This window comes from Zonotrichia albicollis, chromosome 4 (assembly GCF_047830755.1).
Source record: "Zonotrichia albicollis isolate bZonAlb1 chromosome 4, bZonAlb1.hap1, whole genome shotgun sequence".
NCBI lineage: Eukaryota > Metazoa > Chordata > Aves > Passeriformes > Passerellidae > Zonotrichia > Zonotrichia albicollis.
Window position 1 is genome coordinate 23,329,791 of NC_133822.1, and position 18,258 is coordinate 23,348,048.

Below are 18,258 nucleotides of genomic sequence, written 5' to 3' on the forward strand. Positions count from 1 at the left end.
ACAATATCTCTGACTCAATAAAAACATTGGATGCTGATGACTCTTAGAAGATCCATGAGAGCTCTGTGTACAGGAGGAATTGACTGCTCTGTTCTCTGCCATATTCCTGTTTAGGAATTTTGCTGAAATCCTTTTCTCAAGTTTTAATTGAAAAATAATTTCTGAAGGGACAAATCTCTGCAAAGAACCCATGAGGAACTTCAGCTGCCAAAATATAATAATGCTTTCTAGAGTACTAATTTTTTTCTTTAAAGTGCCATGTTAGATTTTTTTTTAGATTGCTAAGTCAAACATCCAGAAGCTTGGAAATTTGGAATCATACTTCAACCCTGTTTCACTCAAATGTTATGAAAATTGTAGGCACATTGCCACTTCCCATTTTTTTTCTGCTGCAGTCTTGCCTCAGAGTTTAAGTCAAAACCTTCTTGATATCCTCCCATATACACACTGCACAGCCTCAAGATTTATTTCTTCCACACTGCCAAAACTGTGCACAGAATGCAAAATGATTCATGTCCTGCTAAGCACCTCTGACAGAGTCTCCCCATAGTATCCAGGTTTCTCAAGACCATGAAATTTGCCCTCACTGTGCTCCTTTAAGGTGAGGTTGCAATATTATCTGTATTCTGCAGCTGGGAAAGCAGGCACTAACTTTCCATTCATTTTAGTCATACAACCTGAGGGAACAGAAATCCTATTTCTCAGTTTCCAGCCCTCCACACTCTTTCAAAATCTCCCTGTAGTGGCCCCCAGTAACCAAACCTACTTCACAGTGGACATGCACAGAATGAGAAGCCCATGGTTAACTGGACACTTGTGAAAAGTTTGTTGTAAATCCTCACCATTCAAAAATTCTGTCACACATGCTGAAAAGAGAAGCCAGTCCCACAGAGCATCATTCAACTGTCTTAAATTTAATAACATATTGCTGCCTCCACTGCAGTTGCCTGACTCATTTACCATACACCTTACACCTTGGTGGCAAGTGAGGCAGTTTTTAAATATATTTCAGAGCTTGCCCACCTGTGTAATAACATGATTAAATTCAGAATTCTCTATTCTGGAGAGAAACAGCCATAGACCCTTCCCCCATGCCCCTAGCCTGTCTCACTCATCTCTTACCTATCTGTACCCCATGCCCTCCTCCTTGTCAATATTTCCATTCCGACTCCCCAGACACTTGGTTATTCTTGTGCTCTGAATAGCTCCCATCCTTTAATCCTGTTCCCCAAGTCCCTGCACATGCTCTCTTTGTGCTTCTACTCCTTGCAACCTTTTTTCCTTGTTTCTTCACACACCTTGTCCTGACCATCTCCATCTGACCATGACTGATGCATCCAATTTCTCCCTGCTGCTGGAGATCAGATAACGAGCAGCACAGTCCCACTTCCCTCAGGTCTGCAACCTGAATTAAGCCCTAAGGAGCATGACTCCTATGTGAGCATGTACAGACAGAAACTTTGGAAATCAAAGCTCTTGAATCTGAGGTGTCTCCAAAGTGCACGAACAGCCTCATCAGCAGGGCAGATTCAGGGGTAATTTTCAAGACAGCAAAAGGCATCTCCCTGGTATTATGATGACATTTTACTAAATGTCAAGCTTCCAAATTTTCATTCCAATGAGGTTCATTCCACTACCAGCACTAACACAACTCAGGAAAGGACCACTGGATTTATTTATTTGAAGGAAGGTCATTTAAAGAAGCACATTTCCCACAAATCTTTTCTTCATAAAGAACTGGCTTTTTTGTTAAAGTGTTTACTAAAAGAAAAAGAATGAGTCATAGACTGAATCTTAGCATGAAATATTCAGCCAAAACAATTAAAGTTTAGAGAAATTGTAAACAATTCCTCATAGTAGGCAGTGACAGGGGACACTTTACTCTGAGCAATGCTACTAGCTTACTTTGTACTTAATAAATCCACCAAATGTAATTGTTACAGCTAAGCAAACATTTCCAGTCATGCTGATGTAAACAAAATCACTCTTCTTATCAATAAGAAATTAGTCCACCTCTTCTCACCATCTCTCCACACTGCCTTGAACTGTCTAAGCATCATTTTTCTCACGGCTTTGCCAGCTTCAGATTTTAGGCACTGCCATTCCAGTGTATGGAAAAAATGAACCTGAATTCACCATTCTTCACTTTTCAAAGAATATCAAGAACTGGTCCAGAATCCCTCAGGGAGAAAACCAGGTGATTTTCTCCTGGCAGTGCTACCTTGATCACCCGTTCTTGCCATGACATCTCCTCATGACAGCAATTTCCAGTTAGCTGGAAAGTTTCCAGTTGGTATCCTCATGGCTAGACAGCCTGCCATCCCCACTGCACTGCTGTAGGCTCTGCCTGCCCTGTACCTTGCAGCCCTCTCCCACACACATCCTGACAGAAAAAAAATCTGAAAAAAGGCCACATTGTCACTAATCCTAATTTTTCTATCCCAAGTCTTAAAACCTGCCTATGGGGCTGCTGATATAGTAGAATTACAAACACAATTATACATTATTTACTTGAGGGATAGGAGGAATACAACCCCAAGTCACAAATAACTTCAAATCCAGCAACAGAGTTTCTGGCAGACATTTCTCCTCTAATCTTTGGTAGTGATCCACTGATGGTTTTGAAAATCCAAAGTGAAATAACCAAAAAGTTGAGAACAATTTCTAACATAGGTAAGCAAAATAAAAAGTCTTTTTAAATCAATCTGAACATAGTAGATAGTACTAAGGAAAAAATTTCTTTTATGGGGAAATTATCAAAAAGAAAACGTCTGTACAGCCATCCCACATGGTTCAAGATTATATGAAAACCTTTGCCTACATCTTTGACAGCAAGCAGCAGTTCTGGAGGTTTCTGTTTTATCACATTTGCATCAGAACTACCTTGAGAGTGAATGCTTTGACCTTTCACCAAACCAGTTGCCAAGAAGATTTTCTAAGCTGGAACTTCGGACATCAAAAATAAGCTATTTTCTTTCAGAAACTTGGATTTAGGTTTATTAAAAGGGGAAGGTGCCACAGAGAATGAAACAAAGGCAAGAACATAAAATAATGGACAAAGAGGAAGAACAGAATGGCAAAGCAAAAGAGAAATAGCAAAAAGTATTTGCAATTTCAGCATCTGGGCACAATTAATTAAGCTTAAAGGAGACATTAAGAGTTGTCTGTGGCGACAGGGACATCAAGCAGACATCATCAAGCAGAGAAATGCAGAGGGCTCTTACTGCAGCATATGTGTCTGGCTGGCGTCCTTTTGTTTGTCAGGTACCTCGTAGTGGGGAGAAATCTTTCCAAGGCCGCTGTCGCTCAGCATCCTCTTCCGAACCGTGGGGTTCCACCGCTCCGATATTCTAAGGAGGGAAGGAGGAAGAGAAAGGCATTCACACTCCACTTCAAAGCTGTCTTCCCTTGCTCATTGGTCCCCAGCATTTTTCAGCCCATAGCAAGTTAAAATAGATTAATTCACTATGAGTGCTGTTCCTAAAGACAAATAGAAGCATTTCTGGTCTGTCAACAGGATGATAAGAAACAGAGACACTTCATGATCATTCTTAGACACAAAGACTCCAGGGCTTTACACAGTGGGATCAGAATTCTGACCATGCAGAGAAGTTTTTAACTCAATCTTTGTTAGGAGATTTATGTCAGGATTTAGGATCAGGTGGTGTGAGGTGATTAAAAGGTGCTGAAGTCCACTAGTTCTGCTATGTGTTCCAGGAAGCCTAATAAGAGTAGATGCTACACTGCTAGTCTCCTGTCACTACCACAGCTGGACTTGTTCCTACAGAACACCTGCCCTCCCACATCTCCTAATCCTCCAGAAAAGGGGGCCAGAAAGAGATGTCCATCTCTAATGCACCTGCTGAAAAGCAGATTCCAGCAGCACTCACCCAGTCGCCTGCTCCACTACCAGGTCAGGCATTCCTGGTGGCGTCCCCACCTGCTGAGACATTACCATCTCTGGGTCCAGGATAAAAATCTCGTCCTGCGAAATTTCCGTCACAAAGTGCAAATGTTCCTGTCAGAGTGACACAAGCAACAAATAATGAACCTGCAGCATCATTGATCCCTCAGAGTACACAGTGCCCTAGAATAAGTTGAGTGCATGTCAGGTTCCCTGGAGAATATTCAAGGGACTCTGTATGTAAGTGTGTACTCACACACACATACATTAACATCAATGCCACAGAAGTCACCAATTTATATGTCATTCATTTCAAGCCAAACAAGATTCCCCATGAACAAGTTGCACACTCACAGCAATATTTTAAAGGCTGTTCCTTGATGACTGTGCCATTCTGATGAAACCTGGAGGTCTACCCATTAAGCTGAGATCTACATTTTGAAATGAGAACCAACAGTTGAAGTCTCTTCTTTGATGATGGTTGACAGAACTTTTCTCTGTTTGGGGATACTCTTCCAGATCTCCACCAGCTGTACATTCTGTTTTCACATCTCCATTACCAAAGCTCTCTTTCTCAATCCTTTATTTTTGGTATTGACACTAAAGGCTTATTGTCTTTCAAAAAAAACCCACCAAGTGTGAGTATGCCTATGTAGGGAAATGGGCAGGAAATTTGCCACTGTTTGCATGCTGGAACCTGTTGTCATCTTATTGCAGGGATTCTGTACTGTTGTCTCCTTATAACAAAAGTTTCATACCTTCTTGATGTTTCTCGTGGTCAGCTCCTCAGAGCACCGACTTTCTTCTTTGTAAAGTAACCAACTGACTCCAGTTCCCTTCTCATCCAGCCACCCCACTCTTATAGCACTCTTCTTCTCATCGGTTACAGCTGTGGCCTGTTAAAGTCAGGCCTGCTCCTAATCTTTGATAATTGGCCCAGCTACAACTCCTTAGGGGTAAGATTACTTCTACACTATCTTTATTTTCTTATATTCTATCCCCCTACAGGGACCAATGCACAGTATTTAATTTTTTCCTCACAGAATCACAGGATGAAAGAGTAGGCATTAAAAATGACCATTAGTACAGTATCAAGGATTGGAGAAATGCAGAATAAGGCAAACAGAGTCAAATTTCCCAGTTTAGTCTGTAGCAGCATCTTTTTCACTCCTGCCTTCCCAATGTTAGAATACAACATCAAACCATTTATTTGACTGTGTGCAAAGAAGTCCCATGGTGTCTACATGCAGACAGGGTACAGGGGAACTCTGAACTAAAGTCACAGCTCCTTCTGCTTGAGCTAAAGCACCAGCTGCTTTTGCTAAGAAACAGTAACATGTTCATGTGATTCAGAAACAGCTTACACAGCTCTCAGAGGGACCAGATACAAACAACTACAGTGTGAAATCAACAATTTGCACTTAATTCTGAGCAACTAATTGGCCCATTCTGGCTACAAATCAGAAGCACCAAAAGCCCTGTAAAATTTTCAGTGTCTTTTTAAAAATATATTCAGATTGTCAGATCTATGCCACAGGTTTGAACCCAGCAGAGATACACATTGTTTTGGGGTTCCTTGTGAATATTTTGTGCATCTCTGTTCATAATTCTCAAATTGTAACAATATCTTAATTTCCATAGATATTTCATGGCACACACATGCACATACAGGAGGCAAGACTTCTGGTACCTAAAGGCAACATTGAAAAGATAAATACAAATATGTTGGCGCTACACAGATGTCCCAAGTAAGATTTGATAAGGAAAACAATTGCAGAAAATTCTGATCTCTATCAGATTGGTAGTAAACAGAATGGCAGATGGTCAGCAGATACAAGACTTCAGTAAAACAACATGAATTAGATCAACTAAAAAACATCCCAGAGTTTTTTCTCTACTTCTCATGAGACATAATGAGTAACATTTTGCAATAGACAGGAAGAATAGCAGATAATTCATTTTAAGCTGCATTTGATGTAGCTTTAAAAATAAAGAAATGAATAGAAACAAAAAATGAATAAGGATTTACCTGAGATCTGTCAATGCGGTAAAAACGATCAGCAGAAGTTGCTGCAAGACAGAGAAACAACAGCAGAAAATAGTCTGAGCAGGACTGCATGGACAAGCTGGGCTGCACTAACATCACTGGCTCCTAAAACACCTCCTGTGTCAGGGAAGTCACAGTGGCTCCACAAGAACACAAGTTTATTCCTTATGTCCATATGAGTGGTGTGTCTCGGGTCAGTGCTGTGACCAACATCTTTGCCAGTGGCACGGAGAGTGGAATCGAGGGTGCCCTCTGCAAGTTCCCTGCTCACAGCAGCCTTGGCGGAGTGGGGAACACACTGGAGTAAAGGGACACAGCCAGGGGGACCTTGGCACGTTTGAGAGGTGGGACAGTGCAAACCTCATGGAGGCCAGCAAAGTGCAAAGTCCTACACAGGAACCATGGCAGTCCCTGCACACCTACAGGCTGGGTGGAGAAGTGATTGAGAGCAGCCCTACAGAGAAGGACTTGGGGGTGATGGCTGGTGAAAAACTCAGCATGAGCCTGCTGAGTGAGCTCTTAGCCCAGAAAGCCAGGCATGTCCTGGGTGTCAGTAAAAAGGAAAGTGGCCAGCAGGTCAAGGGAAGGGATTCTCTGCCTCTGCTCTTGTGAGACCTCACCTGGAGCGCTGTGTACAGTTCTGCTGCCCCTAGCACAAGAAGCACCTGGAACTGTCAGAGCAAGTCCAGAGGAGGGCTGTGAAGGTTTTATGGGGACTGGAGCATCTCCCTTACAAAGACAGGCTGAGAAATTTGAGGCTGTTCAGCCCGGAGAACAGAAGGTTGCATGGAGACTTCAAAGCAACTTTCCAGCATCTGAAGATGTCTACAGGGAGGCTGAAGACACACCCTTCATCATGAACTCTGGTGGCAGGACAAGAAGGAGTACAAACTGAAAAAAGGGGAAATTCAGGCTGGGTATTAGGAAGAAATAACTGTGAGAGTGGTGAGAGTGTTGAACAGGTTGCCCAGGGAACCTATGAATGCCCTAAACTCAGCAGGGTTCAAGGTCTGGCTGGGTAAGGCCTTGAGCAGCCTGGTTTAGTGAGAAGTGTCCCTGGCCACGGCAGGGATGGGTTGGGCCTAGATGATCTTTAAGGTCTCTTCCAACCCTTAACATTCTATGATTCTGCAATATTCCTATCCCATTAAATGCTGAATTTAAAGAGAATGCTTAATGAAACAGTAGTCACTGAAAACATTAACTTAATAATTTAAAATGTATAAAATGGATTTCAGTCTTATAAGAAGAATTGATTACATTAAAATATGTGACAGAAAAATCTGATTTGTTCTGATGAGAGTATAGCAAGCATATACTCAATTTGATGGGTCTAATGGGATTAATTCAAACTCTGAATCTAAAGAACAATAATATGCTTAGGAGCTCTTTATAAATCAAATGCTCGGCCACAGATATTGACTCTGAATTAGCACTATGTTCAAGGAAAATTTACACTATTCATGAAAAACACATGAAAATAGGGGGATTCACTAAATAAAGCACGTATTATAAATCTTGTCATTGCCAAATAATTTATATTACTAACCCCAAAAGTACTTATCATCTACAATGTGCTTCGCCAGATGTGATTTTTTTGTATCTGCTTTGCATTTATTTGGGTGAGTGAAATCAGGTTCATTCACTCTGCAGTTTTGACACAAGAGCACAGTGATGTAGCATTGTAGGTTTTGGCACTTCACAGGAATATCAAATACTAAAGACAAAAATTGAACACATCTACCCATCCAGCTTTCTCCAAAAACCAAACAGATTCTCACTATGGCTTTTATCAATGTCCCTCATGAGAGACAAGGAATGGTGATTAGAAATTGCCAAGGAGAATTTGGTTTTGTTTTGAGCATTAAAAATTTAAGCCTCCCCATGCTGAAGCTTTTGTAAAAGCAGATGCCATCCATTTCAGCTGTTAATTCCTGTGCTGTGGAGCCTGATGTAAGGCTCTGATAAGTCATCTGCTTTGACAAAGTCTGGGTCAAATACAAGCGCAGCTCTCCAGCACAGGGTTACAAGGAGAGGGAGGTACAATTCTGCCACCTAAAAACTCTAGTGCCTAAAGACTACAGCACCTGCAGGGTGAAGAGCTCAGCCTTACACCAAGCAGTGAATTGCCACAACTGGCTGCACTCTGAGCTCTGGCAGTGCATGCAGTAAAGTCTGCTCATCACAGCAGAGGCACTGATAAAGCAAGCTTCTAACCTGCCTCAGGGACAAGAAAAAGGCTAACCCGCCTCTCTGTGGCAAGAAAAAGCTACAGCAGATATTCTGATTGTTAGATCAAGGGTCTGTTTAATTTTTAGAGGGGAAAGTGGGAGACTCAGCTCCTTTTTTACCTGCTCAGTGTAACAAGAAGGAACCCCTCTCTAGCATTACACACAGAAATATCCTCCATAAGCACACCAGAAGCAGGCAGCATGCTGGGTGCAGCAGAAGGGAGATGCACTTACCATCTAGGAAGCACCATCTAGGAGAGAGCCTCTGAACAGAAAGTACTCTGGGGAAAGAGCTTTCCTGGTCCTGGATAGGGCATGAAAATTATGTTATTAAAGAAAACCCAGCAAACTGTTTCTTCTCTTAAAAGGACTATTTTCTAGACTTAGACTTTTTCATTTTGCTTTACTGACATTGCACAATGTGTGAAATCTATATAACCCAGGAACACAATGAAATTTTTGGGGAGGAATTAAGATGGTCTTCCTGACCTGTACTTATCAAAGACTCAAACAGGCTACACCATCTCTTTTTAGCTCATACTGGAAAGGTAAAAGGGATCAAAAGGGATCTAAGACAGCAGAGGATGATCATGGCTCTGGCTTCATTATGCCAGCCAGCTTCCTACATCTGCTGCATATAACATTTAAACACAAACATAGCTGCACAGGGCAAAACAGAGTAGCATGGATGTTTGGCACACACAGTTTGTATAGACACAGATTCTATCCTTATTCACATCTTAAGCAGTACAATCAGCACATCTGTAAAAGCTGTAAATTCAGGTACATGTTGGCTCAAGATTTAAACTTTACTCCTCTTTCAGACAACAGAGCAGTATGTCAAGTCACATGGCAGGAAAAGAAAAAGCAACAGGAAGGATTTGACTTGATCCCATAAACCTTACTCTCATATACAGCTTATGGTATCCAGCCTCTGTGCATCACAGAGATGGAGACAATGGCAGCAAAACATCCCATTGGGTGAACTCTATATAAGGAGCAAATAACACATCTCAGGGATTCAATAGAAACAAATTTAAAATACGGCTTTGTCTAATACAGGTGAGCAGACTTGTGGGATTTTAGATTTGATTGTATTGCTACTGGAGTGTTTGTCAGAAAATCAAGGATCTCTGAAACCCACTAGGCTTGCTGACATGATTGTATCTACATTCACAAAGTTTTATATTTAGTCCACCCTGTGAGGAATGGAGGGGACTGCAACACAAAGGAGAAAAGGAAGAAAACATCCAATAGTGTGTACTGAAATGCAGTTTATAAAAAGAGGAGAAACGAGTAAAATTCATATAGTACAAAATGCTAAGAAAATGAAGATAGGAATACTGATGGTAAATGTCAACTTGAGTCACAATTTGCACATTCTGACATACTCCCTCTAAGACTTCATTGCAGTTCCACTACAGAACTAGCTTGCAAAGTTTCAGGCCCATGAGAATGATATTTTGTGAGCATTAAACTCATTAGAGAAACAAAACAGAATGAGAAAACACTCCAGTATATTTTTTCTCATTTGCACTTTGTTTTGCTAATATTTCTGCTGACTGCCTATGTTTTGAACTGCAGAGGAATCACACAAGAAAATTGTATTTACAAGATTTAAAAGTACCCATGGCACTTTATTAGTGAGGTATAAAGACTGCTCAATCAGCTCAAGCACCCTATTCATGTCTGTTATCCCCCTCTTTTTCCCATTTCTGTAAAATGTAGAGGGATACCAACAAATGTGGAACAAACCTCAAATTAACCTAATGAGACAATTTGCAGAAATGAACTACTGAGGAAAATAAAAAAAAAGAATACTAGACAAACAAGTACTGAAGACAAAACAGAGAGAGGGTGCATTTAAAATGTAACATCATAAAAAATGAATGGTATGTTAGGGATTTCACACTGCTGTGCACTAGAGAAGACGGGTAGGCATCTAATTTATATACTGCTGTAACAGCAGAGGTTAGAGCCAAGTATGGAACTGATTTCTGACATTTCATACTCTCTTGTACATCTCCCCATACACACAGATTTTGTTCTTCATTTTACCTCAGGCAGTTTCCTACACATGGAGCAGGCAGCAGCCACTTAGGTTAGTTCATAATGAGTGGAACAGAAACATACATGCTGGTTTATTAGTCAATTTGCTAGACACTAACACTGTTCTAAAACCCAGTTCCAGGGCAATGATTGATGGAAATGTCAAGAATATGAAGTTAGGATTGGATAGGGAAACAAAGATACAAACCATCAACTGATAAAAAGAAGGCAAGTCCAGGAAAACATGCCAAATTGCATTTTCTTATAGTGTCTGCAGTCACAGCATCTACAGGCATTCTTGTGAAACTGGAATTTTTTTCTGCATCCCTCAAGTAATCATTAACCCCAAAGAAATTATCTGCAATTTCACAATTGGTTCCTGTAGGTTGTCTCTCTGTATGCTTCAATGAACTCATTCCTGCTGATCCAACAAGACTTGCATTGTTATTTCTAGGAAGATGCTATCAGCACCATGCAAACTTGTCCTGTGATCCTAAGCACTGTGTCAACTGACCATGGTCTGTGCCAAATCTCCATGCTAATATCAGATCAGTTCAGGAGTCAGTAGAGTTAGTCTCACTCAGTTTACTTCCAGTTTAAGCACTCTACAATGAATTATTTTACTGAGAGAAATACACGTTCTTCAATGATACTTCCAACTGAAAAGACAAGTTCTGTACTGCATAAAATGTAGAATAAAGTTGTAAAACACAAAGAGACCAATTTTATGAACTATCCACCTAAACTAAAAGCTATTTATCTCATGCAGAAAACACACATGTGCTTAGAATGGACTAAAATATTACCCTGAAGATTATGTAAAGTGAAGGTAGATTCTGTACAGAATTAAGAGGCTGGGCCTGCTAAAACACCTTTTTTCCCCTCATTAATTGACTTTATTACAACAGCTATACAATACAACATGTCATTGTTCAGTTTCTCAGACGGAGAAACAATTTTGCTTTTGTCATTTGTCCCAGAGGAAGCATTTGCTCATTCACTTCAATGTGGAAAATACTGCTATTGCAATATCACAAGCATTCAGCAAGCTTTACTAATTATAAAGGTGATTCCATAAAACTTGTCCAGGAGAAAGCAGAACTTGCTTCCAATATTTAAGGGTAAATCAGATAATTAGAAATTCATCTAACATATGGGTTCAAATGCAAAGAGTGTCATTCCCATTTTTAAGCCTCTTCCTGTTCTGATACTAAAAGGAAAGCTTATCTTACCTGGTAATGAACTCTCTGTGTAGTAGAGGTTACTGACTGTAGGTCCTAGCAGGAGAATGAAAGACATGGCAGTGATGAAAAAGATTAAAGCAACAACAAGAGCTGTATGTACTTCTACTATCTGAAATGGTTGGGCAAACAAGTCATTTGGCAAATATTTTTCACTGGTTTTAAGCGTATGAAACAAATGCCACAGAAAAGCCAAGGAAAGCTCACTCCAAGTTTAGATTTGTATGTATTTGGCCCAAAAAACTAGTTTCAAAAAGAGATGACACTAATGTATCTTATCATGTTAAAAAAAAAAACTATTTGTTACAAGAGAACTATCTAAATTTACAATATCAGCAACAAAATTAATGAAAATATGTCATAAATCTTTAAGACACTTTTGCAAATATTTCTGAGTGATTAATGCACTTAAGAAAATCACTGACAGTTCTCTCTATTTTAAAACAACCTCACTCCAAGAAGGTCATACCAGAATGGTCCTGACATTTAACAGGGTTCAGGCGTCTAATTTATTTTAATAGAGATTTTGTCAAATAGTTATAGCACATGACACAGTCTACTAAAGAGCCTGGCCTGCAGAATATTGCCCTGCAGCAGCATGGAAACTGGCAGAGCTCAGCAAATCTTGGCATCTCTACTCCCAGCAAATGGGACTGAGCCAAATCAAGCACATATGCAAAAATTAGTACAAACCCCGCAAAAGATTGGAGAAACACAATTACTACATAATCAATATGGGTGACTCAACCAAAATATCTAACTGTGCTTCCTTCAGGGGTTGTACTTAAGACTGCCTGGACTCAGTGTGAGATCACATTTCTAATCTAATCTGATGAGATCATCATCATAAGTATTTCACTGTAATTTCCTGTACTGGATACTTCAAATATGCACCACCTTACAATATGGATTTATGTCTGATAATAATAGTCACACTCCAACTCTGACTGTCCAGAAATGCATTTGATAAAGGGAATCCTGGCTGAAATACAAAGAAGTGAAAGCCTCAAGTGAGATACTAAGTTTCATATTCAGATTGTAAGTGTGGAGTTCCCAAATCTATTGGAAATGAATGGCTCCCAAAGAGTTCAATGGAAGGGACGAGTTTCACAGCTCCTATGTAAACTAGACCAACTATTTATAAAGTCCTATAAATGTTCATATATAAATTGTTTATAAATGTAATGTCATCAGACTTGTAAATGTTTTTGAAAGCTATCACTAAGAGATTGAAAAAAATCAGAGACAATACATTAATGAAAACCCATTCGTTTTATCATTAAAGGGGTTCACACTTAAAATGATCTGGGTAATGAGGCATTTGGAGTCTGCATTTCCCAGGGTGTATTGTAGAATGAACTCTCATGAGGCAAGGTGTTCAAGAATAAGAGCAAAACCATTGTTAGTTGCATGAACACCCATTTCTGTGTCTTTGAAAATATCTAGTTGATATTTGCTGTGCTTAGTGGTGTCTCATATTACTCCATTATTAGAGAACAACATTTGCATAATTAGACCCACTCAAATGCCACAGTGTTTATCCTTGCATAGCACACTTTATAATCCATAATTTATGTACTTTCAACAAGGTATATGGAAAGTCCTAGTATTCCATTATAAATCAAGGAGAAGTAAACACACCCATCCACTTCAATTCTGTTATCATTTAAAAGGAATCAGTATGATTTTTAATTTCCTGTTTAGGGAATATTTTTCAGTACTTTTATTATCATATCTTAATTCTAGATTTTTGGCTTCAATGATAGGTAAATTGCAATACTCTTGATACATGGTTGTTGCAATTATTAGACCCCTACACTCAGAATGGGAAGAAGCATAAAAGGTTTGTGAATGATACCTGAATTCACAAAGGCCTCACCTCTTGCAGACGGTCAATGTACATACGACAAGTCTCCAAGTCACAATCTCCTCGTACAACTATGATCCCTAGGGGAATGGCTGAAAAAAAATAAAAAACAAAGAAAAACCTCTTTAACTGAAGTCTCTTGAACTGTAACAGACTTTCAATGGTTTCCAATGTTGGTTTTCTTCACATCTGGATGAAAGTTTTCTGCTATCTAAACCTTAACAGTTATGCAAAAGCTAAAGCATATTAATCATCATCACTTTCACCCACTTAACAAATTTTTCACCCAATTATCAAATATTTCATTTTCAACAACCTTTCATGGTTTCATGAAAGAAGCTAAAACATATTCAGTTAAATTGAGTACTTCATTTTCAGATCTGAACATCAAATAGTATCTGTAAAACAAAGGAACATATCCCAGAACAAGAGTTATGGGGGGCACCCTTGTATCTTGAAATAAGAGTGATATTTCATTCTCAGAACTCAAAGTCTACAGGTTTAAAGCAGTGGAAATCACAGGCTGATATCAGGGAAAACTATCCAATACCAGCTTATTTTTATCTAAGGCTGCTTTTAAACCAAAACAGATATTATTCCATCTACACACAGAATCAACACATTTCCATATTTAGTCACACAGAAAAAAAAAAAAGATAACTTGTGAAAATGCAGAAAAACCTTTCAGGTTAGGGCAAAAATTTTAATAACAGGAGATTGAGTTTTTCACATTCATTCTGTTTTTGCCACCAAAGAGTCCAAAACAAAATCACAAAAAGAAAAATAAATTATAAAGAATACAATAAAAGAGAAAAAAAGGTGAGTCCACAATAAAGAGGGCTGCCTACTAAGATCTCATTAAATAAAAAGAAAACAAGTGAACACTGTTGAGTACCTGATTTTGTAAAAGAGAATCACTGAATTAAGTTCTTTTTCTCTCCCTGAAGGGTCTTTAATCAAATAATGGCCAAAAAATTTATTGGAGCAGCAGGAAAGATATTTAAATTCTCACATGAAATATTCCAGAAGCAGAACAGAATATCAACTCATAAACAATTTTGATAACTGGATAATGAGCAGCAACATAAAATCACCAAGGTTTCTGAGATAAACAGAAAACACAACTGCGCTGCAAACCTTCCTGCTGTTGAAGAGAAGTTGATTAAGTGGGAGAGATGTATTTAAATACTTAAAGGTTCTTCATTCTGATAAGAGAACAAGACAGTGCTAAGATATTGGGAAAGACAGCTCCTATTTCTCTGGTCCACCAAAGCCTGAAGCACAAAGAGGAGCTCAGTGGTTCCCAAGGAGAAGAGCTGGGGAGCTCCTGCTGCAGTCAAGGTCACTGCGGACCTCAGAGGCCAGCACAGGGCTCAGCAATGCTGCTAGAATTGTGTTTGGAAAGCAAATTGAACAGCAGAAGAACTGTAGACCCAGGAAAATGGGAGGCAGGGAAAAAAAATGCTGGAGTGAGAACAAGAACATAAAGAAGGAATAGGTGGGAAGGAAGAGGCTACACATCTCCTGAAATGACACTGACATCCAATAGTGATGACAGTCCCTGCACATTTTCAGACGGGCCAGGTGGAAACAGTGGTCATGGAGACCTCCAAGTTTCTTTCACTCCAGAACAGAGACTGAGACACAAGCAAGTGCAAGGAAGGTCAGAAGCAGGGCTTGCTTCAAACACTCCAATGCTCTGGGCTACAGACTGATTCTCTTTGCTTAGTGTTTAATTTTGCTTAACCTGTTTTGGCAGGAGCCCCTCAAGCTCTTTGCAGAGACTTCTTAATGACTATCTAGATTCAATTGAACAGATCCCTTTGCAGCCCTTACTGAGAGAAGTGTTTGCTAAATTCATTTATAGCACTAAAAACTGAATTGTAGCAGACATGGCTACACCTCCAACAGCTACAGAGCACTAGGGAGTTACAGCACTGGCTCGCAGACTGTCACCACCGATTTTTTCTCTCTCCTCTACACTTAATGGAGACTAAAGCTTTGACCTGACAAAACAATACAGATAACAGAATTGGAATCCTTAACTATCATCATTCCCGACAGACCAAAAGAGGAGGGCCTTAAAACAACTGTAATTCTAAAGATATCCACCAAAATATCTAAAAAAGAAAAACCAGCATGCAGTAGATATTAGTAGTGATACTTTGTGAATCTCATCTAATGATTGACAAAGTAGGGATTCACAGCTTTACTTAAATTATATGATACTGGTTCTTAGTGGACAAAGAACAGTTCAGAAACTCTGGGCTGTGTGACTTCATCCTTAAAAAGAAAAGTGCTGCCTTAACTTTTTGGAAATCGTGAATTAGCATGATCTATGGCACTTGGGGTCAATAGCTAGCTAAGGTGTAATGTGTGAGGTAGGTCTCAAGTGGTTCCATTCCATATGGTTCATGGCCTTTGAAAAGCCTTTAAAGTCATTACTGGATAACAGCAAAGTATATGCTAAAATGTTGCATCCCAATTTTTGTTGTTGTTCATTTGTTGCTTGGTTGGCTCCTTTTGCAAAACCCATTTGGCTTTCAGCAAGGAAAATGTTCACTGCCCTGATTTTTATCATAAACCACAATAAGCAATCAAAATGCACCACACAGCCAAGACTTACAAAGTGCCTCACAATGGCTGCTCTTCTAAAACAAAAGCAAATGCTTAGTGGTTGATAATGGGATAGAAACTCTGGGGTTGCTGCTCGTTGTACAAATAGTGCAATAGCACGCAATTGAAGCAAAAGGAGTTAATTTATGATAAATCAATTAAAGGCCAAGTCAACATGCAGAGGAGACAGTAACATTGTGGGCACTTTAATCCAGGACTAAAGGATCCTCTCTGCATTTGCTGGGTGGATGAGGATGTGGACAGTACAAATCCCTGTGGGGCACAGGGATTACTGGATATGCCAGGAGAGAGGTGGGAGTGCAAACACATCAAAAGGACAGGCACTACAAAACCACTTTCCATGTACACACACACTGTCCACTCCTGTGAATATGTGGATAAACCCACGCACGTGACTGTGCCAAAAATAAGGAATAGTCTCAGATCATGAGCCAAGCCACAGCACTCAAGTGCCAGATATTTTTCTCCTGAGGCGCCTGCTCTTCTGGCCACTTGCATCCATCTCCCAGTTCCTTTGTGCCCCCTGAATGATGAAAAGGGATTTTGTCCAGGCAGCTGTGATGAGCAGCAGTGCAAGAAGCCCAGGAAATGAGACAGGCAGGCAGTTGCCTTATGATCTGAACCAGTACTGCAGAAAGGCTTTTGTTCCTGACAACACTAACCAAAACCAAGGATCAGCAGGAGGAGGGTTGGGCAGATGCAGCAGTATGGCCAGCCTGGTGCTCTAATTAACTGCAAGATTAGGAGTGATTTCCTAAGTCCTCATGAAATTAGCTATGGAATTTGTAAGCAACAAACAAATCTTCCACCTATTAAGTCCCCATTATGCTGAATACCAAGAGCTAGTGAACTCTTTAATAGTATTGAGGACACAAATGAAGGAAGCCCAAACATACTTATATATATTATAAAATTCAATTAACTTACCTGTTTATTGTTATGAAAGGATTCGTGATCTTAATACCATGATTAATCCACTGAAATCCCAAACAAAACAGCCTTGAGACAGAACATCACAGTAGATGTGAATGCCAGGAAAACTCATTCTGCTTCTGATATCTCAGGGGACTGGGGAGATTAGACATTGGACTGTAAATGTTTAATGTAACAAATAAAGGATTCTCACTACTGAATATGTCATAAGAATGCCATTTTCCTGAAGGGCGTCCTGATATTAAGATATTAAGAATATGATATTATGAATATGAAGAACCAAGCAAATAGAGAATTATAAAATATTCAGACTTTTATATTAAGAGGTTTGGCTTTCACAGTTTGGTTTTAATAAAACTGAGTTTGTACAAAAGGACTTTCTTACCACACAAATCTAAGCCATGTGTCTCTTCAGATCCCTTCTGCTTATTATACTGAGAAAACCCAATTCTCTCTAGGTTCATTGGCTACCAGTTTTTTTCAGCCCACTTGCAAAATCCTCACATATAAGGAGGTAAAACACACACAGTGAAGATTATCAGATTAAACCAGACCATGTTTGAAACAGCAGTCATTCCCTCCAGTCTCTCAGTGATTTTTCCAATATCCTGCCAAAAGGGAAGAAGCTGCCCAAGTCAAAGGAGGAGAGAACCTGTGCCAAACACCACACAAAAAGAAACAGAAAAAAAATGCAAAGAGCTGGGAATTGAAGCTGGCTGGGAATGGATATCGGAAGTAAGAGCCGACAACAGAGGTCTGGATAAACAACAAACAAGTATTTAGGGTATAGAAAAAGAGCAGGAACCTGTGCTGTGAGGTCTGCAGAGACAGACTTAAGACAGGCAGGAAGGATGTGTGTGGGATGAGTTATCCAAAGGGGACAACCAGGACTGAAAAAGTAAGAGGAAATAAAATCAGAAAAGCACTAAGGAAACATGCAAGTAGATTATGAACAGAAGAACCTCACAGAAAAGCCTCCATGAGAAAGACAAATTACAGTGTGATTTCCTGGAAACTTAATATTCTTGCTTCTCTCCACTTCTCTAAGGTAAATATAAATATAATTTTTAATAAATTTTAAAATGTTATATAGATACAAATTTTATAAATATAAATGCCTATCTCTTCTGGTTTAAAGAAGATGACAAACTTAACACATGACAATTTCTCACTAGCTCAAAAGGCAGAGGACTGTACTGAATATGCCCTGTGAGGTGTCAAGACAAGGTAGACTTAGATTAGATATTAGGAAGAAATTCTCTACAATGAGAGTGGCAGGACACTGGAATGGGTGGCCCAGATAAGTGGAAGATGTCCCCATCCCTGGGAGAGTTCAAGGGCAGGGACTT

General features: G+C 39.6%; 1 protein-coding gene across 6 annotated transcripts in view; it reads right to left on the reverse strand.

Moving 5' to 3' along the window:
- DGKI (diacylglycerol kinase iota) overlaps positions 1-18,258 on the reverse strand; it is a 201,245-nt gene that overhangs the window by 43,937 nt on the left and 139,050 nt on the right. For all 6 annotated transcript variants that reach the window (XM_005482769.3, XM_026790868.2, XM_026790866.2 and 3 more), the window contains 6 exons: positions 13,352-13,431; positions 11,464-11,508; positions 8,417-8,486; positions 5,934-5,974; positions 3,891-4,018; positions 3,225-3,350 (listed from right to left, as the gene is read on the reverse strand). In XM_005482769.3, the coding sequence (XP_005482826.3) occupies positions 3,225-3,350; positions 3,891-4,018; positions 5,934-5,974; positions 8,417-8,486; positions 11,464-11,508; positions 13,352-13,431 (490 nt within the window). The remainder of the gene's footprint in view (positions 1-3,224; positions 3,351-3,890; positions 4,019-5,933; positions 5,975-8,416; positions 8,487-11,463; positions 11,509-13,351; positions 13,432-18,258) is intronic.